At 39.9% G+C, this 22,343-nt stretch overlaps 2 protein-coding genes across 4 annotated transcripts; both read right to left on the bottom strand.

Moving 5' to 3' along the window:
* Positions 1 to 1,206: 1,206 nt before the first annotated feature.
* Positions 1,207 to 7,567, bottom strand: calml4a (calmodulin-like 4a). Its single transcript, XM_041940648.1, has 5 exons — positions 6,779 to 7,567; positions 6,640 to 6,670; positions 6,357 to 6,497; positions 5,630 to 5,818; positions 1,207 to 1,811 (listed from the first exon to the last, which is right to left on the bottom strand). Exons 1-5 carry the CDS (start codon positions 6,779 to 6,781, stop codon positions 1,714 to 1,716), a joined length of 462 nt encoding a protein of 153 aa, XP_041796582.1. The 5' UTR covers positions 6,782 to 7,567; the 3' UTR covers positions 1,207 to 1,713.
* Positions 7,568 to 7,784: 217 nt separating this feature from the next.
* Positions 7,785 to 18,639, bottom strand: cln6a (CLN6 transmembrane ER protein a). Of its 3 annotated transcripts, XM_041940629.1 has the most exons (8): positions 18,473 to 18,639; positions 15,948 to 16,071; positions 15,708 to 15,806; positions 12,872 to 13,060; positions 10,677 to 10,732; positions 9,290 to 9,412; positions 8,647 to 8,932; positions 7,785 to 8,569 (listed from the first exon to the last, which is right to left on the bottom strand). In XM_041940629.1, exons 1-7 carry the CDS (start codon positions 18,526 to 18,528, stop codon positions 8,662 to 8,664), a joined length of 918 nt encoding a protein of 305 aa, XP_041796563.1. In that variant the 5' UTR covers positions 18,529 to 18,639; the 3' UTR covers positions 7,785 to 8,569; positions 8,647 to 8,661. The 3 variants fall into 3 exon arrangements, with proteins under 3 accessions (XP_041796563.1, XP_041796555.1, XP_041796571.1); XM_041940621.1 differs by having other exon boundaries at positions 7,785 to 8,932; XM_041940637.1 differs by having other exon boundaries at positions 7,785 to 8,932; positions 15,948 to 16,068.
* Between the last annotated feature and the right edge of the window lie 3,704 nt (positions 18,640 to 22,343).

Below are 22,343 nucleotides of genomic sequence, written 5' to 3'. Positions count from 1 at the left end.
TATTCTGAATTTGATGCAGCAACAAGTTTCAAACAAGTTGGAACACGAGCAACAAAAGACTGGGAAAGATGTGGAAGGCTCCAAAAACACCTGTTTAAACATTCCACAGGTGAACAGGTTGGTTGGAAACAGGTGATAGTATCATGATTGGGTATTGAAGGAGCATCCTGGAAAGACTCAGTTGTTCACAAGCGAGGATGGAGCGAGGTTCAACACTTTGTGAACACATGTTTGGATAAAGGAGATTAGAACATGGGCTCAGAAACATTTCATGAAACCATTGTGAGTAAAACCGTTCCAGCTGTTTTGGAATCGGGGTTGTAGATAATACCTTGCTACCTCCACACCACAATCATGTGCTAAAGCTTAGGTGCCAGGCACCAGGTCTCACCATGTAGGTCCTTCAGTATGTTTCACTTTTACAAAACAGGTGTGATGCATGAGGAACAGATGAAGGTTTGGCAAATGTATTGCTGTTAAATCTTCCCAGATCCAATGAGGAGCAGGACAGAACCACTAACCTTTGACACAGTAGCCACTGAGGCCGGCTCACAAACATTCAGTGCGTGAGCCCCAATGAGAAGAGCTACTTAACGTACCTTCTAAAGCACAACTAATGTAGTTCGGTAGCTAACGTCATGCCCTTTTGACTGTAGTAGCAATGCTAATGTGCTGTTGTAGGCAGTGAGGGAAGTCAGGCATGCTGATGTTAGCTGCCTACCTTGGAGCAGACATGCTTTATTAAGCCTTTTTTACAGCAGAGATCGTGGTAGGAAAAGCACAGCTGGACACAGATGTTGTTATTAGTTCCACCCGTAGGAAACGATATCTATCTGCTGTAAAAATGTCTTTCTATTCCTTACACTTTTGCTCGCTTTTTTTGTTTTTGAAGGCAAAGAAAATGAACAACTAACCAGATTTAGAGACAATTTAGAAGAGTCCAAAACTTGACATACCCAGTGCTAAACTGATTGGACAGTCAGCAGAGGGGAGTAACGAAGGGTCAATCACATTTCTAATTGATACGTTCGCTTTCCATTTCTAAACTTATTTCCACACTGAAATACAGTTGATGTTTGACCGCAGGGATTAAGCCTTTAACTGTAACTGAAATCAGATTTTTTTTCTTCTTTTTCTCAATCTAGTTTGTTGAGCTTATTTTTTTTCTGTACTTTTTCTGTTTTTAAAGATTCATATTGGTACATTTTGTATTTGTATTGATTCAAGCACAACATCAGGACTCTAGCCAAGTGGCTAATATGATGCTTACCTGCCCGCAGTCTCCATGTACAGCATTATACAGTCTTCATTCTTAACAAACCCCACTGTAAACTTGAATCAGCTGTTAATATGCAACACAACAAGTTTATTTTGTGGAGAAAATGTTATTCATTTATTAATCATTGATGTGTTACTATGTATGGTTATTTATATACTGTGCTTTATACTACAAAATAAAGCTTGCGTAAAAAGTCTCTTACACGTCTCTTATGTCAAGTCAAACTAATGTGTTTGGGTGGAAGGTCGACAAAGGGTGGACTGAGCATTTAATGGTTTTAAAGTCTGATCCCGTTAAAAGACTAACATGCCAAACCATGTCATATAGTGTCAGTTACAAACAGTACAACATCAGTGCTTCACAGTGTCTTCAGTCACATTCATGTGTTCAACTCCTCATCACGGCTGGTGTTTTGAAGCTTCTTCCATGAAAAATCAGTAATCGATGGGCGGCAGCGTCACCATCTGAGTGAACTCCTCATAGTTGACGGTGCCGTTTGACTTGACGTTTGCCTCCGTGAAGAGCTCATCCACTAGACAAAGCAGACAGTGAAACAGCTTTATCAGTGACCTCGACAAGAAGAGCTGCCCGAAAGCTCATTTTTCTCCCACGATTATTCAGGACGCCGAGGTTACAGAGTCCCTCCTGCTCTTTGCCTGTGGGAGTTTCTGACTTTCTGACAACGACTCCTTCAAAGTGGAGCGCTGGTGACAACCACAACCCCTGTGCTGAGCCAGGCTGAGCGTACTCCTGGAGTTATCGTTAGCAAAACTGAAACGATTCACCTTATTATTGGGGATTTCGACTCAATTTCACAGCTCATAAATGTTTCTAATGTGGTGAATTCAACAATTTGTTAGCATGAACAACATAAAAAGAAAATAGCAGACAGCCAAATCTTACTATAAATCTGTGTAAGGTAGCATCAGTGTTATTGCTGCTGTTATTCTGAGATGTTTAACACAGGGGTGGAATGTTAACTCACATACTGCACTGCAGTACAGTGCTCAGGCACTTGTACGTCAGTGCTTGCATATTATACTTGTACTCCACAACGTTTCAGAGGGAAATATTATACTTTTAATCCACTACATTTATTTAATAATTACTTGGAAAATGAAGATTTTACACAAAAAATCTGTTTAATTTATACAGTGTGATGCAGTGTTGTAGATTAAACAATTAAAGTAGTATGGAAGCAAATCTGTGCCATCGGAGTATGAATTTGAATTTTTAGCACTGAATTTTTTTGCTTTGAATTTCTGGCACTGATTTTTTTTTTTTTTTTTTGCATCGAAATCAGACTATGAATTTTAAAAGTCATAGAATTTCAAGCATTGAATCTTATTTGCCTCTGATTTTTTTCCAATGTCTAAAACAATTCAGTGTAAAAAAAAAATCAATGTCTCAAAAAATCCAGTGTAAAAAAATTCAGTGTCGAAAATTCAGTGTCAAAAATTCAGAGTCAACATCCGGGTAACAAAACAGAAGCAATCGATCCCTGAATCAAATCGTTCAACAACCAGCCAATCACGTTACGCTCCACCTGTGACCTGTGATCTGTGACCCCGAAACAGAGAGGGGTGAAGCTCACCCAGCTATGGCAACAGCAGGCAGAAACGATGCCCTTTGGTGAGTGTATTTACTCATTATTTACCATTTTTGTTCAAAAAATTCAGTGACAGATATTACCGGACTCGTTACACATTAAAAGAAGTTCTTGAGCAGTATCTGCACAGAACGTATTATGAGGTGGTGTCCGTTAAAACGGTTAGCAATTAGCTAACGGTATGTTTGCATGGGTTACTGCTAGTAATTTCAGTACATTTAACAGTTGCTTTACCCAAAACAGTTTTAAAAATAGTACAAATGGGCAGCAAATAATGTAGCTGTCGTCAAACTCATTGCTTATAATTATTTCGCTGTTCAAACCCTCTTTGTGCCGCTGGCTTGTAGATCCTTATTTTTTGTATTTGTGATGACAGTGCCGTGATTAGTGATCATAATGAAGGCTTAGTTTGCGCTTTCCTTACATTAACAAAAGAATGATATGTCCTAAAAGTAAAAAGTTGTGCCAATTTAGCAGCTATGTACAGTTCAAGTGTCCTTCATTCCATCAGCTTGTCACACCGTGGTGAAGTTTGTCTCGTCTTTGGGTTTTCTGTCTTGTCATTTCCTGTTTTATTTTGAAGGTCTAACTCTCCTCTCGTTTCAGAACACTTGCCCTTCCTCATTTGTCACCTGTGTGTCCGCCCTGATCACCTGTTGTCTCCACCTCATTCGTCATTAACCTCCATGTGTTAAATAGTCTGCGTCTCCCTTGTCTTGTGCCAGTGTGTCTTTGTCCGTAGGTCGACTCACCCGAGCCTCTCTTTGTCCCTCGTCCACGGCCACAGCGTTACTGTTCTTGTAAGCCTTGTTCCTCTTCGTGAGTGTTTTTTGTTTGTAAATTTAATAATCTAGTTTTTATTTTCTTGATCTTGTTTGTAGCTTAGCCGAATTGTAGTTCCTTGTTGAGAGTGACTTCTTGTTTGTTAACCTTTGTGATTTAGTGACTAGTTCCTCCGTATTTTAGGAGTGTATTTTGTTTTGTTAGATTTTCTAGTGAGGTTCTTTCATTTGTTGAGTTTATCTTTTTCATAGCCTTCTGTGTTCTTCATCCTTCAGGAGCGTTTTTGGTTTATCAAGTTTTGTAGCCTCTGTTGTTTGTTTCTGATCCTCCTTTCGGAGCATTTTTTGTTACGTTTGTTAAGTTTTATAGCCAATTGTTTTGCACTCGGCAAAGAAGTCCCTAGGTTGCTTGTAAAAAAAAAAAAAAAAAAAAAATCTGTGTTGTTTGAAATCTCTGCGTCTAAGTCCCGGCCTGACACAGCTGGCAGATTATTCAACTCCTGCACCACTTAACATAAGACTATGTTGATGTTTGACAATTAAGCTCATATCCATACTTTTCGTGCAATATTACATATTTCCTTTTACATTTTGTGCAATATTGCATAGCATTTACTGTTTTGTTTATTCTTCTGTGCAATAGTCTGGCGATAAATAAAATTTTATCTTATTTCAAGTATTACTAAAGTGCTACTCAAGGACTACTTGAATACACTTAGAAGTATACTTGACGGTGACAAAAATGGTACAGCGTGCTTGGTACATTCTTCACAAAGTATAATTTAAGCAGAATGTTTTCTCACCTTTGTTAAAGTCAAACCAGCAGCAGCTACAGTTAGTGGCTGTGCAGCTACAAAGCATTATTGTCTGCTCTTGTATCATAGTGCATAGCATCACGATCTGCTTCAGTAGTTCAGGAATCCAACAACTTGATGGAAGTCTCCCCACTGGGACGCAGCCGAGCTTCAATTATATATAAACTGCTTTACGTGCACAGCAGCAATCCAGAGGCAGCACACTCACAGCGCTGTGGATTCAATCTTTATGTTGCTTTGAAGACTGCGACTATGAATGACTGATCTGGGGCTTTCAAAAACAAAAAATGTCACCAGATATTAGCGCCCCTGCAGGAGTCCTTCCATCAAACTCTCCGCTTCAGAAATGTTGGAAAATCCATTTTTGGTGCTTTGGCTCTGCTGTCATCACTTCACATGAAACAAAACGTCCATGTTGACAGAATCCGCTGCGTCCTGAAGTGGAGAATGCCGGACAGAACTGAGAGCGAACTAAAAAAAGACTGACTGCTGTTTGTGAACTACCTGACATTCTCCTCTCAGTTCATGCTTCAGCCTTTACACACACAGGGTCACATTTTCAAGGAATTCAGACGTGTGTGGCTGCAGCTTTCCACCACAGTTTCACACTGCTGTTGTGAGGTGTGGAGGGCAAGAGTGGTGAGGTCAGAGCCGGCAGACGCAGGTTGGGCTAGATGCCATTCCTTCGACTGAAATGTGCTGATTTACGTCCAACATCAGTCAAAGTGTTATCTAATATTAACAGGCTGACTCACAGCCACCTCAAGTCCCCAACAGCTCCTCTTTACCACTGGCAGTTTGGCATTCGCTGCAGTCGTAAAGCATTCGGAGAGAGATGAGTTATTCATTGTATTGCCTCCCCTTGCACACACTGGACTTTGAATGAAAGTGTAAAAGGTATTTTGGCCGGTTCACATCCATGTTGGATGAACAATATAGTACTTTTTTATTTAGGTGAATGTATAAAAAGTGTTAATAACTTTAAATTTAAGTTGAAGTTCAGCACTTAAACTTCATATTATAGAGCAATGGATAATAAACTAGCTTTCTATCAACACAGCAACGTAGCGGCTTCCTCCTGTTTGCTGCTCGAGTTTACATTTTCTGTTTCAGCTGGAGGTTGAACAGTCAGCATCTATTTTACCTTCTTTGTTGGTCAGTTTCTCTCCCAACATGGTGAGCTTGGTCCGGAGCTCAGAGGCCTGGATGTAGCCTTTCTTCTGTTTGTCCGTCATCCTCAAGGCCTCCAGGATTTCTGTCTTGGGGTCTTCCTGCTGCATCTGTCTGTGCATCATCATCAGGAATGTGGAGAAGTCCAGCTCACCTGTCTTTTCTAAACACGGATGAAGCACAATTGTTTGTTCTGTTATAGTGTGAAATAATCAAGATAAAGTGTGCATGAGCTTTTAAGTTTCATTACATTTAGCATGTGCAGTAAAATTGGTTCTGAGCACAGTATCCCTTCCTTATTGCTCTTCCTAAGGCTTCTCCCTTTTTTTCCATATCTATTTCAGTGGTCTCAGGACAGAGATGTATGTTGTGCAAACATACATGCATTGCAAATTTGTAATTTTGAGCTAAATGAAACACTTCAACTCAAGACTTCACAATAACATAATAATGTGTGCAGAAAAAAATGCTACACATTTCCCAAAAAACCTGCTCACCATCAGCACCACCCGTAATAACCACACACACAGACAGTTAAACACAGTTTAAACTCCAGCACCTCTGCTGCATGAAGAGCTCCCACCTCTGTAATGTGTAGAAAACCACAACAGGGTGTCACTTTCCTGTTTTGGCCACTATCAGCACCCTGAACACGTTTGCACAACCTTGACTGGCCGACGAACAAATCCGAATAGCTTTACCGATTTTGTGAACTTGCAGATGTCGTTCAGTCTCGCCGAACGTGGGGCTTGTACCCAGGCAGCGCATAACTGTGATCAGGTCTTTGGCGTCAATCTTGCCCTTGTGCTTCTTGTCATACAAGGAGAAGCACTCCTTGAACTCTGCAAGGAAAATGGAAAAAGTATTGGACTTCATCAACAGAGTTTATTTCATTGTATTATTTAGTGTTTTTTCACCATGCATATGTTACTAAACATACATAATAATAGTTGGAAAACATGCAGTGCTGTAAAATACTCTTACCACTGATTTGAACTGGTGTGAAGAATTTAGCCTGCAAGGCGACAGTTTGGTGTCATTTAAGCTCAGAGACATTGCTGTTACATTAGAAAACACCTGAAAAAGGATTAGAAAAGAAACAGAAAGAACGCCTTGCTCTTACCATGTCTGCAGTTGCTTTGTTTCTTTCCAGGAAGGAGAGAGTTCGGTCGCCCACGTCACCTGTCTCTCCACCGCTGTTTAAAGTCCACCACCTGTAAGCCTTGACGTAATTTAATATGTGTTGCTGTGGAAACACAGATACCAGATCCACAGTGCTGCTTTGTCCTTTCTCTTTCCACCCCTCCAATAAAAGGAGGGGACCAATTATTGTCAGTCAATCGCCATGTGATACTAAAAGTGTCGTATAATAGGAGGAAGTTGTTTGTCACCAAATAAATAATAAGATTTTAAACAATTTTAACTGTGTGTGTTGTCTCAAACTAAACAGTGTTATGCTCCCTCTAAAGGGAGCTGATTTAAAGCACATTCTGGTTCAAATTAGGTAATTTAGGAGAAAAATTTGAGTAATAACCAGCAAGTGCGTCAATTTTACCATTTTAATTCAGATAAACATACATAATCTAACGCGTGAGGAACTAGAAACTAAACCATTTTTCTACAAGCAACAAAGTGATCTGAAGCAAAGGAACAATACTGTACAGACACAAAACATTTACATTAAGAGCAATAAAAAAAAGCAGAGATGTCCACAAAAAAACAGCTTTTCTATCCTCAAAGTCATCCGCGCCTGTTTCCATCACCTTTTCAATGTAAAAGCATCTGCACAAGACACGTCGTTTCATTGTGGACACTGTAACACTGTATGAAAAAATAACAAAATGTACAATAATGATGCAATAAAGAACCGCAGTGTGTCCATCAGTGTGTCCATCAATGAGGCTGCTCTACAATGACCACATACGGAAATATAATGCTCACAGGTCTGACGTTTAAATGAACGATGATATCAAGTGTGTCAAAGTGTGAAACCTCAATAACCTGAGAGTGTTTTAAACAGTTGGTTTAGTTTTCCGTTTTTAAATCCTGCCTCAGAACATGTGTTTACAGATGTGCCTTTCTGACTGACCAGAAGAGCCTGTCGTTGGCGTCATGGCTCCGTCATGATACTCTTCTGTCTCTTTTTATGCTCTTTTGGCTTTATACTGCTGTTTAATTACTTTTTTTTTTTTGCAGAACACATATTGATTGGCTTTATTTTTGTTGCATCTGAATTGTTGTATTTACTTTTTATAATGGCACCCTGTACCTTCACGTTGTGCATCCTGCTTGACAAGTGCTATTTAACTTCAATTATTATTATTATGTCAAATACCAGTTTATTTAGACAATCAGGCAGGAATAACTACCATCTTCTTTTCTTTCTTGGAAGCCAGACATGAGCAGCTGCACCTCGCAGTCAATTTATTGAACACTTTTTTTGTTCGAAGCTAATAAAGATAAACATCACAACATTCAGTCTCTTGATTAGGTTCTTTTGTGAGCTTAAGCAAGATAAGAATCGTTTATATCATTTTTCAGTGAACGCACCACACATATAATCACCTGGAGTTTGTTCCTAAAAGCTCAACTTTGTCATTTGCCATCTGTGCTAACATGAGGGATTGTAAAAGCAAAATGTGCTAAAAAATTTAAACATCTTAAATATCAAATTAAAAAACATGTGCCTCAATCCTCAAGTCAGACGAATAGAGCAACATTTCACCAAACATCACTATTTTAACTACTGTTAACGTCTGTGTGTATCAGGATAGAAACAGACTGAGGAGACAAATCCTCTTTGGTTAAATATGGCTGAGGTTAGCGGACCCTTGTGTTTAACAGTGAGGTAGGTGCACATCAGCAAGCGTCATCGATCGTCATCAGTGCAGCCGCGATCTCCGTCACAGGAAATCTGAAGAAAACAAATGCAGCAGTCGGTTCGTGAGGCGTTCACAAACACTCTTTCTTCAAACACAGCGGCACACAGACCTGGACACATGCAAATCAGCGGCTCTTCTTCACATGCAAGGTGTAGTAGGACCACGGCTCTGGCACATAAATGAGTCCGGGGTACTTGTTGCGTAGCACGGCGTCGTTCCACAGGTAGACCACCCACACCGCCACCAGGAGCGCGGTAACACTGAAACTATAGAACAGGAACAGGCCGTTGCTGTCTGGGCTGAGGCCTTTACGCTGTTGATGTCTCGTCAAGACAACCATGGCGAGGAAGGTGAGGAGGAAGAGTTCAGTGATTTGTCCCTCGGTGACCAAGTACCTTGAAGAAATGAAAGAAAAAGCAAGAGAGAGAAACACTAACCGTTAAGGAGTGACACAATACAGCTGAAAAATATTTTTCCAGGACACTTAGACATCAGTTTTACAATGAAAGTCGAAATCATCACAAAGTACAAAACACCTCTTGTGTCACGGACAGGGAAGGCATCTCTAAAATGTGCGTTTATTAAAGACCTGTTGTCAGGCCTCACTGTTCCTTCAGTGTTTCTTGACATTAAGGCAACTGAAAAGCCAAGGATGTCTACAAACTTTTTTTCCCTGCACGAAACATTCCAGTTATGTATTCACGGAGAACATACACGCAGAGGCTTTTCAAAGATGCGAGAAGGCGACTGACCAATAGTAGAGGGAGTTGGGTCCCAGCAACAGCCAACCAGAGACGGGAATCTTCTTCTGTTCTTTAACCTTGGTGAAGCAGCCGGTGAAGTAGATGAACAGAATTATGAAGAAAGGAATATACCTAGAATTAAATTAGAGTTAGATTCAATATTTCTTTCTAAAGGAATGATGGAAAATTTAGCAAAGAGGAACAGCATGCGTTTTATCTGCCTAATTTCACATAAACGGTTAAGACCCTCGACAAAGATCCTTACAAAGCTCCTGTGTGCTCAGCACAAGGCCGAGCCAAAACCAATGAATAATTCATAAATATTGTACCAAGGCTGTAGAAAACGTCTGGCAGGTATAAGTTCAAATCATATCAGAGCACCTGAAACTCACTCAACAGTTAAACCACTGTTCAAACTCAGGCAACCATAGACACAGAGCTTTTATACCAAACTCTTTCTTACCAGTTGCGTTCTAAAACAAAATAAACCAACCTGAGCTGATTAATTATTCGCCAAAAATGTGGGGGAAAAAAAACGATTTTGGAGCAAAAATGATGAAAACATGGCAAACAAATGACATTTGTGGACGTCATCTTCGGCTCTGCTAAGTTGGGGCATGGGTGTTTTTTTTTTCAGGATTTTCAGAATCACCTTTGTTGGCCAAGTATATCTGCAGGTACAAGGACTTCTCTCTCTCTGAGTGCTAAAGATGCACACACACAAATACTGGTCAAATACAGTCACAACAGTGACGGCACAGAAATGCCAAAGACATGTTCATATTCAACCAGGGACCTTTGTTGCGTGCCGTTCTCCATCTCTCTCCCCTTGTTTCCTGCCACCTCTCCACTGTCGCTAACCAATCATCAGGAAAAAATGCCTTTGTGGAAAGTGTGATTTTTAGAAAAGGTGAAATTCTGTCAATGCCGGACTGAAAACATAATGCTCAGGCTTTTTTCAGCCCACTGAGCCATAAAATTAGTGGCCTATTCAAGTAAAAGGAAAGCGAGGGAGAGATATACCTCTACTTCTCAATGCATGCAATGAAATCCCATTTCACCACATTTTTAAAATACTTTTTTTTTTTCAAAAGAGATCCAGTTATCAGACTAAATTTCCTGATTCCGCCTCTTTTCCTCCTCATATTGTTGGATTCATTTTCCAGCCAGCACACTTGGCTTCACACAGCCAGTTTAAACTGCCACCACAGACCTGTTCAGTCTCCTCATCCTAAAAACTGAGCTGTATCTAGATGGGAAAACAGCCACATATTCCAGCACACTGATAACTGGCTGCAGTTCTTACAGTCTCCGCTGTGTTTACATTCTCTGAATCTACACTTTTGCTCTTTTAATCTCTGTTAATCAGATTTATCCTTCAGATTCAAATACATACCACATTAAGTGTCCCAGCTGTTCATCATAATAATACAGCAGCTCAAAGGAGTCAATCTGTGAATGGAGGACAAAAAAGCTGAAAAGATAAAAAACTCAACACAAGATTAATGGTATGTACTGTATGTTATCCTGCACTGGAAGGAAAGTGCTTTGCTACTCCACCCTGTCTTATGCAACAGTGCCACCTACTGTTCTAGTATCATTGACACTTCGTACCAGTAGTTTAGTATGAGTCATATGCTAAAGTGGTGCATGACAGGTGGGAAATTGGAGGAAAACCCCTGAATAAATAAATGAGTGGAGAAACATAACAGATGCAGATGCTTTCATTATCTTATTTCATGAATTATGAATGTGATCATTTCAACATTTTACATTTAAATCAACATCCCGCCTGCTTGTAATTACCTGAAAAAAAGATGCCCTGCAAATAACTGTTGCTTTTCCACATGTATCAGAGCGTGTGAAATCTGAAAGCGTGAGTGCTCATACTGTAAGCCCTTGTGGAGCTCACCAACAAACCAGATGAGCGTCTATAGATGTGCTCTTTAAAACAAGCGAATACTTAAATAATTGCACAGTTGGATTGAATGTGCTCAACTTGGACAGCATCAAACAGAGACGTCTGCACTGACAGTACTATGTACTCTCTCAGACGGATGCGTATTATTTCTTGACTCGACACACACGAACTAAAAGACATGTGTGCTGCAAGTATACCAGTGATTCAGAGACCACTGAATGTAAGGACACTGAGGACCCTGACTTCTGAAACATCAGAAATCAGAAATATCTGATTCCACTTTTGGGTTAAGATCCAATGATACACAGCATGCTGTCTGCTAGACAAACCTGATTTCTTGATCTGGTACAATATAGTCATAACTCATAACTCTGAAAGCATCAGCAGTGTGGTGGCATGAAAAGCTTATTTCTTGTAGCTGTGCATCCTTGTATCAAAAACAATTAAATACAAAGTCTGACTAAAACTGTCCAGACACTAAAATAAGTCGAAATGACTCTGTTGTCACAGCAGGATAAAATTCAGATACAAGTACACAGCAAAAAAACAAACAAACTGTGTACTCTCTCATGTTCTTTATAGTCCTATTTCACAAATTTTCACTTTTTTAACAGTGTGTAATGCTTACAGTCATGTCACACTTCATTTTTTACACACTGCCATTTGCTGTAGATATTCTTTTTTGTGCAATACTTTTCATTACTACTGTTTACTATTTTGCTATTTTATTATTATGTATATAATTTTTTTACTGCTTGCTATTTTGATATTTTATTATGTATAGTTTGTTCTTTATAGTCTTTTTCACAATCTATCTATCTATCTATCTATCTATCTATCTATCTATCTATCTATCTATCTATCTATCTATCTATCATTGAGCTGTCACTCAAACCATAAACAACCAGCTTCTGCAACACATCCCTAAACAGGATTCTTACATAACATTCACTTTCATTTGACTTATAATACTGCAATCTTGTTCCTGAGATATGGACGACAGTTGGCGAGAAATCAAATTGTACATATAAATGTTGGCTTTTGAGTAATCAGGTTATTGCAGCACGTCTAAACATGTTTTATCATTCTGGCCTTGACTGGTTTCTGCTTTTGTGCACGTAAAGTGAATCACTAATGGTTTCTCCGCTGGCCAGGAAGCAGTAGAGAGATACAAATCAAGCTACTGCCTAAAATCTTCACATGAATCAAACACATAACAGCCACCTTTCATACTGCGAAGCCCCAGATATGCCGTACATCAGCCTATAATATCCTGTCGACAACCACATCATTGTCAAAAGCACGATGCTCCGCATTTAGTCCGTAAATCGGGATTACAAAAAAAGATGTGATGGCAGTGAAGAAAGAGAGAGAGAAATAAGCGACACTCTTACACAGCAGGATAAATTCTGCTGGATCGAACAAGTGTCACAAAACAGGACAAGAACAGCTCCTTTCTTTAAAGTCACTACACTGTCTCTGAGGAGCCGTGACAAGCAACACAAACAGATTTTGGTTGTATGAAATCACGACAGCAGATAATAAACACAATATATTGAAGAAAAAAATGTTTAAAAAAGGATCCAACAACTTTCTCAGGGTATTCCAGTACTCCCAGTATGCCCATCGTGGAATAAACCCTTCTCTACTGAAACAAAGTCGGTATTTACCAGTGAGGCAGGTTTGAGGTCTTTGATGATGGGGTTCTCTCTGACTGACAGGTGGAGCTGGTAGCCACTCAGGATGAGCCGGTGGTTGATGGAGTCCCCCACCAGGTGGATGCTGGCTCCCATGACAAAAGTGATGATGCAGAGGTAGACCGCTGAGCGAGGCAGCGCCCTGGGACTACGCTCGATCAGCTGAAAGGAGCAGCAACACACACATTCTGTGAATATTACGCAAACTGCATATTGAAGGAAATTCATCCGATTTTTAGGAATACAAATGTGCATGACACATTTTAGGTTCAGTAACACACATTCCTTAAGAAAAGCAGGTAACTTCCGTCATACCTGGAGCTATCACATGGGCAATCTGGGCACGTGCCGAGGGGCCCCTGAGCATGAAAGGGCCCTTCACGATCGGGCTCCACAGAAATATGACACAAAGTTTGAACCATTCTCTTGATTCTGATATTTATTTAGTCAGAATAGCAATCAGGTTGGTTGTGTTATTGCTGAGATGGCTGGACAAGTGGTGGTATAAAAACTGTGCCATTAATTTTTGCCTCACCCACTATAACTAGGTTGTATCGGTGAGGAGTGTACTGTAAAAATTTCCAAGCAGCACAGAATAGATGGTGTTAACCAAAGCAGAGTGGGGCTGCCAAAACAAAGAAAGGAAAATGAAGAGAAAGAAACAGCTGCTAATGAGAAACTTTTTCAAAAAAAGCTTAAAAAAAGTGAAGAAAAGTGGGATGGAACAATCCCATGCTCCCAATCGCATTCCAACTGAGGATGTTGAGCAAGCTAGTAGTAACAGTGTGTGTGTGGGAGGCATGAGGAGGGTTATTAACCACTCCTCTTAATGAATAGCTGCTGTTTGGCAGGACAGCCTTGAGATTTGTTGCAGCATCAAGACTCTGGCCAAAGTTTTTATCACCGCTTTACAACGAAGCCACTGATACAGAACAACACTCTGACAGAGAAGCCGGGGTTTTAAATACAAGTCAATGTTAAGAAAGTAAATAAATAGAAACTGATGATGTAACTCACAACATTGTCAGTTCCATCTGCATTTGTATGTTTCTTTTTTGTAGGCTACACTGTGAAAATGAATAAAATCCCTCAGTATCCTTTGTATTGTTGTATATATAGTGAGTTTATATCAGTCTAGGGACCAAATGGTCTCAAAGTGTCCCCAAAGGACCCGATCCCAGGAAGTCACTAACTAATTCAGAACAATAACCCTGCCCATATCTGCTTCCACTGTGTCATTTATTTTACTTTTAACTTGAATGTCAGCTTAAAAGTAAAGAAAAGAGCTTTTTTTGGAACTAGTTGAAAGAGTTTGAAAGGAGACGCTCAGAGATGCTGAAAAAGTTGAGCTATAATAAATTCACTTTTGCAAAACAAGGTGACATCTGCTGGTCACTGAGCAGAATTACACCTTTATTTTGAAAACGAGAGCACAGAGTCTTGTTTTCCACTGTTTTTCAGTCTGATTTTGCACTGCACATATTTAGATGTGTGCAGATATTGTGACTACTACTTCCAATCCTCAAGATGTGTTTGCTGCAGTCAAAGTGAGACAGCCCGATTTACAGCATGCTTCTGTTGTATGAATCAGGTAATAATCCGTGGTGGAAATAGAAGTAGCAATACGGCAGGGTAAAAATACTGTTACAAGCAAAAGTGCTGCATTTAAAATCTGATTTAAAGTAGAAATATATAAGTATCAAAATATACTTATAGTACTAAAAGTAAAAGGTCAGAATGGGCAATTTCAGAATAATAAATATTGTATTACTGGATTCTAATAATTCAGGCATTAATGTGTGCTGTGTGGGAGGTGACGAGCTTCAGTGCCCAGGGGCCCCTGTGGAGACTCATCCAGCCTTGACTTCTGTTATTTCAGATATATTCTGCAGTTGTTGTCAGTGCTGTGATGTGCCAGACTGCAGACAGTCAGGAATCAAGCCCCAGGTCTTTGTGGTTGTGTGCAAGAACGTAATCAGTGTGCCTTGAAAATGTCACTCTTGGGCTACCTTATTACTTTGTGCCGATTGTCAATTTAGCTTTAGAAAAACCAGCAAAAGGAAAACACAAAAGTTTTACTGAAGGAAATTGGACATCTAATGTGAACTGAGGCTAAATCAGGCCTTTACTCAGCTTAACATTAAAAAGTTGGATAACTCAAAAAGCTGGGAATCAACCAGTTCACTTAACCCTGGGTTTCCGCACCCAGCCACATGATTCATTCACATGAAAGACAGGGTGGGGGGGAAATGAGCTCACTGCAGAATCGAAACTAAATATTCAGCAAAATAAAACATTTGTTTGCAATATCAACAGAAAACTACAACAAAATTGGAATTTGTGTGAATAATGGAGAATAAAACCATAATCAGATCCTAGAAACGCTAAGGAATTTGCGACTTTCAGCATAATTAATATGCAACAATACATATCATTCATAACTGTCATCTAAGGTTGTTTAGCTTCCTGCTGTGTGTGTGTGTGTGTGTGTGTGTGTGTGTGTGTGTGCATTGACATAATTTGTGTATTCCACATATCAATACCATTGTCACTAGTAGCAGTTTCGTCCATGTTGGGGTTAATCATGCCTGTCAGTTGATTGTTTCATATGTTGGCTGTTTACCAGTTCTGCTCTGGTGGTTGCCATGATGGGTCCTCTTTTAAAATGTATGCCATTTGGGGATGTACTGTGTAGACTTTGACAAAATATTTGTTTTAACAACAAGCAAGCTTTACTGTCTCATACTGAATATTCTTTGTATTATTCTCTTTCACCATCACCAAAGCACTTTGTTGTGTTAAGACTTACCTTGAGCATTAGGAATGGTGTTATCACATTGTAGGCCATGTGGAAATAGTCTCCAGCACTGGGCTTGTTCAGGGGAAACCACTCCAGAGGAAGGATGATCTAACAAATTATGATACCAAGAAACTATTTGGTGTTTATCGCTCCAGTCAATGGGGTGTAACCGCCCATTGTATCATACTTTGCACTATTTAAAACTGCATGAGGTATTGATGAAGTGAAACCTGCATTGAGCCTCCTTACCATGACAATAGGCCTTCCAAAGTCCAGTATCCAGTTCTGCAGAGTCAGAAAGAACCACAGGTCACAGTGGAAGTGCTGCCTTTTCATCTGTGCCACTTTTTCCTTCAAACCACCAGGAGTGCTGCTAACACACATTTACAGGGACTGTCAGTCATTGTAATAAAGCAACATTACAAAAGCAAAGGGCAGCACAGAGGTCAAGTGTTTCATTGATTTGTTGGGAATACTGCAGTAAACTAAGGGTTAGGATGGCATTTACTACTGCAGTACATTCAGCTTAAAACACATGGTTACCACTGCTCCTTTTTACATACCAGCTTTATTACTCCTTTAAATCAGTTAGGCTACATCCTTTGCATAGAAACTAACAAAGCACTTTGCTTGGAAATAGTCACATGTATTCAAATACGGTGTGTGCATATCTAATGAAAACAAAAAAACAAACTTAGTTAACAAGTTTAATGGTTAAATTACTCTAAGTTTGCCATTTTAACAACTGTGTGCTCTTGTTTTCTTCCTGCACACCATTAAATCACAGTCAGGTGATGATGATTTGTACCAGCAGCTGTTCAGAATTGTGCACTGTGTGCAGCTGTGCAATTTCCTGTCACACGCTGAACACAGTCACTATGGTTCAGCATATGTAGTGAGACACTGTGTACAGCTGAATACACTGTGCATCCTTCAGCCGTGCCTGTAAGTGTCGTGCAAAGGGTACACAGGCTGTTTGTTCAGACCAGGAAAACAGACACAGACTATTGGCAGAGGTGCCAACCTTCATGTCTGCCTGAAAGCCAGTCTCTTGACATTCAAATATCCAGACAGCATTTAAGGATGAAAATATGAGTCATGAAACTGTAAACCTCAGGTCCAAATCAGGGTTTTTTTTAGGTGGTCCTTATTTCTGCAGCCTTACTCTTTGGGCATTTGTCATATTAAAGGAAAGGACAGTATAGTTGCTGATGTGTCCAGATCCCTATGCCAGTGATTGTTGTTACTTTTTTTTTTTTTTTTTCATTTTTGATGTCTCTGTCTCACTCTTAAATTGCATCAAGGTACCAGTTGCTGAGATGGGATGTGACACCACAAGGTGGAGGAAAATATGTGTGCAGGTGCAGCCTTTGTATTTTCATCATACACTATAAATATGTATGCATTAATATATGCAATCTTTAGCAGGGCCTCTGACAGGGCGTGTGTGTATTGCATTGTTGATGTGTTGAGAGTGTGTGTGTTGTCTGGTGGTTCTTGGGTAGTCGGAGCTGGAGGGCATCAAGGAATTGGATGCAGCTGGCCATTGTCTCCAGTTTGTACCCCAGGGAGTCACCCCTGTTGTCTTTTTATTAAGCTGTTTGGTGATTTTTGATTCAGTACAATGACTTATTTGACAGCTAACTTCTAAACTTTTTTGAATAATGTGTAATTGCTCTTGTTATGTAATACTGTTAGCACCTATCATGGAAGAAATGCAGTTCAAAATGCTTTACAGCCAAGATATTACCTGCACCAAGTGCTGCAAAACATCAGACATAGGGAGAACATATACTTTGTACTACCCTAATGTAAAATATGATGTAGAATAAAACCCATGTGAGGGTTATAACAGTAAAAATAAGATTCAGATGCACAGTAGTCATACTAACCAATGTTAACAGTACCTTATATTAGTCTAATTCTTGTTTATGGTATCTCAGAATGTTCTGATTTAAAACCAACCAATCATTCTATGTGTTGTCAATATACTTTCCACAGTTTCACAATTGCTTCCAGGTAAATCCCAAAGGCCAACTACTGTCCTTACTCATTACTGACAGTGTGTTTAGCTTGCTACATAGCTGCATAGTCAGGCCAGAAGAAATGTCATTCATTCCCAAACCAGGAAGGAAATGCAGCTATTTACAGCAATCCATGGACCCACAACTCACCCTCCAACATACATGAGCACAACATTTCCAGATTTAACTGGCAAAATTATAAAAAGCAGTGAAATGCGAGTACTGAGTCCTTCTGCTGCTGGAGCACTGGTGGTTCAGTCATGTGATTAAAGGCCAGCTGTGCACAGACTGAAGAGAAGAGGAAGGTACGTCAACTAACGGTTTAACCACCAGCAGCATCGCATCTATTTATGTCACATGTTTCTACAATCAGTCACTGCTTATCAAGCACAGACGGCGACACAGCTTGACGACACAAACGTTGACATTAAGCTGCAAGTTGAGACACGTTACACCTGAATTCGCGCCACCGTCAGCGTCTCCGCGTCTGTTCGCTTTCTTTTGCGCGTTCAGTCATTAACTTTGCATGCAGTCGCGCCGCGTCCAACATTCGTTTCAGGACAAACGCGGACGAACAAGCAGCAGAGCACACAATGAATTTTAATTACTAACGAGCGGTTACAATGAAGTTAGTTTCTAAATTTCACTGTTTCTGTAGTTTCTCAACCGACACCACTTCCATTCACTGACAGCAACGCGGCGCTTGTGGTAACAGTAACTTTAGCTTACGTTAATGTTAAGTGTACACACCTATTTTGTGTTGTCGTGTGTAAATCGTTGCCTCGACGTTTTCGTGCACTCTGCATTTTCAGTTTCGTATTGGGTATTGTTCGTCCAGCTAACAGCAGTCTCTGATCGGAACAAACGACGGAAAATTAGCGGCATTAAACTACAGTAAACATCTCTCTGTCATAACTCATCTCCACTTCCTGGTTGCCGCCTTGTTCCCGCCTATCCGCCAAATCCACCAATCAAATTGCAGCAGAGGATTCAGAACCGACCAGTGCACCGTAAACCCTGAGCTGTGATTTGTAGGCCAATTCATAACTTCCAACCTGATTACAAAAAACCCCATCATTTCAAAACGTGCTACTTGCTACGTTTACATTTTACAACATATATATAATATTTTCACCCAAGTGAATGTACCAATAACAGTGATGGGTCGCGCCACTTTCACAGATGCAGCATGAGAAGCGGTCTAATGAGTCAAAACAGGTGAAAACACCTGTGTGAGTGGACAGTGGGTGTGTTGGGACTTTAGCATTCGCATTTCCGAACTGATTAATTTAAATTAGATTTTTTAAATGTTAGGTTTACTCATAAATTGCAATTAAACATTGAAAATCAACCATTATTCTAGTAACATACAGTTCCATATAATAACCATGGAGGCTGGGTTAGCCGTGATTTAACACAGGGCCCAATGAGTACCCCAGGAAGCCCTGGACACTGAACCTCATAGCCCCCACATTACATACAGCACACACTGATGCCTCAATCATTATAATCCAAAAATATTATATATATTATTCTGAAATGGGCCTTTCTGACCTTTTACTTTTAGTATATTTTAATGCTTATACATTTGTACTTTAAATAAGATTTTAAATGCAGCACTTTTACTTGTAACAATATTTTTACCCTGCGGTAATGCTACTTTTACTTCCACCACTAATTAGTACCTGATTCATACAACAGAATCATGCTGTAAATTGGGCTGTTTTATGAACTGTAACTGAACAATTAAAAAGAACAGAGGTCAATGAGATCCAAGAGGTTGAACAGTGTGTGCTGCTGAGTCTCTCTCACTTTGACTGCAGCAAACACATCTTGAGGATTGGAAGTAGTAGTTACAATATCTGCACACAACTAAATATGTGCAGTGCTTGCAAAATCAGACTGATAAACAGTAGAAAAGAAGACTTCATGCACTCGTTTTCAAAATAAAGGTGTAATTCTGCTCAGTGACCAGCAGATGTCAACCTTGTTTTGCAAAGTGAATTTATTATAGCTCAACTTTTTCAGCATCTCTGAGCGTCTCCTTTCAAACTCTTTCAACTAATTCTGAAAAAAGCTCTTTTCTTTACTTTTAAGTTGACATTCAAGTTAAAAGTAAAGAAAATGATACAGGGAGGGCTATTGTCCTGAATTAGTTAGTGACTTCCTGGGATTGGGTCCTTTGGGGACACTTTGAGACCATTTTGGTCCAGAGCCTGATATAAACTCACTTTATTACAGCTCAACTTCTCCTTTCAAACCTTTGCTTCTCCTTTCAAAGCTTCTCCTTTCAAGCTTCTCCTTTCAAACCTTTAAACTAATTTTGAGAAAAGCTCTGATTTGACATTCAAATTAAAAGTAAAGCAAATAATCCAGTAGACAAGCAGATATGGGGGCTATAGTCCCCTATATATCATCAGTTTCTATTTATTTACTTTCTTAACATTGCCTTGTATTTAAAACCCCGGCTTCTCTGTCAGAGTGATGTTTTGTATCAGTGGCTTCATTGTAAAGCGGTGAGACAAACTGTGGCCAGAGTCTTGATGCTGCAACAAATCTCAAGGCTGTCCTGCCAAACAGCAGCTATTCATTAAGAGGAGTGGTTAATAACCCTCCTCATGCCTCCCACACACACACTGTTACTACTAGCTACTCGACATCCTCCATCGGAATGCGATTGGGAGCTGCTCCACCCCCCTTTTCTTTACTTTCTTTAGCCTTTTTTTAAAAAGCTTCTCATTAGCAGAATATTTTTGAATACAGCTGCTTCTTTCTCTTCATTTTCCTTTCTTGTTTTTCTTTTGAAAGCCCTGCTGGGCTTTGATACAACCTAAAATACAACGGGTCAGTCAGAAAGTAATTGCACTGTTTTTATTCTCGACTTGGCTTAAGAAAAACTGATCTTGAATCTGCGCAATGTAAGCCACCTGCTCTCTGTGCCCACCCACCTTGACCATTAGCCAATCTCACCAATAAAACAATCAATCTGATTGATTATTCTGGTTGGATAATTATCAAGATCAAGAGAAATTACATACAGAAATTTGAGTTTTTTCTCTCATCATCGAAGGCCCTTTTTATCTTCAGGAGCACTGGGCACCTGCCCACATTGCCCATATGGTAGAGTAGGTACGGTTTAATGCCCTGAGGAGTTCAGGTATCTCAATTAACCCAGTACAATATAGAGGTGAATGGAAGTTTGTTTGTTGTCATAATGGTATTTGAAAACTTGACAACAACTTGTTCTTTGTGAAACAACCGGGCTTTTCACACCAGAGATTTTATCGTGTGGTAGTAGCACAGGTGTTACTAATGATACTAACATCGTATTCAAATGTCCATGCAAGCCATGACAGCATGATAATAAGCCAAAATGCACAACAGCAGGACCTTAAACCTGAAGCAGCTAAATGGCCTCCAGCCATCATTAATTGCATTATTAACACCTGTGTTTTCATCACTGTGACATCCTGCTCTCGCTTTCTCACAAGCATTTTGTCCAAATCAAAACAGCTGACTCCACATGCCTGTCTGCTAACCCTCGGCCGTGACCTTTTTATTTATTTCTTAGCATTAGATAAGCTTTATGAATGTGTTACATAGGAAACTAACAAACTAACAAACGTGTAATGATAGTAGATGTAACTGAAGAAATGCTTTTTTGATCTACAGTTTTGTAATTGGAGGATGCAATTAGTCCAGTGAGACTGTGCCTCCTGCTGTGGGGAATGCCGTTGATTCAGCCATCTGCTGTATGCATCTGAGTTAAAAGTGACCGTATGAAAGGATGTGCGGTCTCTGAGGAGCTGCCAGGAAACCGAAAAGCTGGTCTTTGTTTTAAACTCTCCGGCTCACGTGTGCAGAAACAGCTTTTAACTAATCTCATTATGTAGATGGTCTGCGTGAATTCATTATTCAACAGAGAGAGCGGACTCTAGATACCTGTTTTAAATTCTAGGATAACAGCTTCACATTTCTTCTTGTCTCTGTGTGGATTACACTTTAGCAGATGTTCGCTTGCCAAGAAGGACCTCTGCTTTTCATGCGTGATATTGCACATGTGCAGGAAACAATGTGAATCCCAGAGAGGCAGCGTGAAGCATCTGAATGTGTGCATGATGGCAGAATGCAAAAACTGGCACATGTAAGAAGTACAGCAGTATGTAGAGCATCAGACCCAACCCAGCATCTGTAGCAGCTGCAATTAAAGCAGCATCACCTCCGAAACTACAGTTTGACAAAGTTTGCTCGGTTGCCATCAGCAGCACCACCTCTGAGCGGAGGTCCATCTGAAGCTTCTCGTCCAACAGAAAATCCTCATACATTTCTGACCTTTCTTAACATCTGCTATTTGACCATAAATCTAATACTTTTCAAGATTTTCCAAGTTAATGAATTATAGTGGAAACCTAAAAATGTGTGTTTGAAGAAAGAATTTTTGCAGATGTTAGAGATTAAGGTCCCAAATCCATGAAAATTCATTAGCATGAACACGAAACTACATTGACTGTAGAGATCAGCAGTGGTCAGTGCCTGCAGTCATATTCAGATGAATTATAAATATCAATGTGACACACACGGAGGAGGTGAGGCATACATGTTCACACACTGCTAATCCGGA

This window comes from Chelmon rostratus, chromosome 1 (genome assembly GCF_017976325.1).
Source record: "Chelmon rostratus isolate fCheRos1 chromosome 1, fCheRos1.pri, whole genome shotgun sequence".
Lineage (NCBI taxonomy): Eukaryota > Metazoa > Chordata > Actinopteri > Chaetodontiformes > Chaetodontidae > Chelmon > Chelmon rostratus.
The sequence above is the reverse complement of the archived record's forward strand: the minus strand, read 5'-3'. Positions and strand labels throughout refer to the sequence as shown.

Coding starts and splice junctions, on each gene's coding strand:
- calml4a (XM_041940648.1), bottom strand. Junction 5,819..6,356: donor TCTGCAAGTTCACAAAATCG/GTAAAGCTATTC, acceptor ATCCGTGTTTAG/AAAAGACAGGTGAGCTGGAC. Junction 1,812..5,629: donor GAAACTGACCAACAAAGAAG/GTAAAATAGATG, acceptor TGCTTTGTCTAG/TGGATGAGCTCTTCACGGAG.
- cln6a (XM_041940621.1), bottom strand. CDS start 18,528: ATGCAGAGTGCACGAAAACGTCGAGGCAACGATTTACACACGACAACA. Junction 15,807..15,947: donor TTGGAAGGCCTATTGTCATG/GTAAGGAGGCTC, acceptor ATAATTTGTTAG/ATCATCCTTCCTCTGGAGTG. Junction 10,733..12,871: donor ACCTCAAACCTGCCTCACTG/GTAAATACCGAC, acceptor CTCCATTCACAG/ATTGACTCCTTTGAGCTGCT.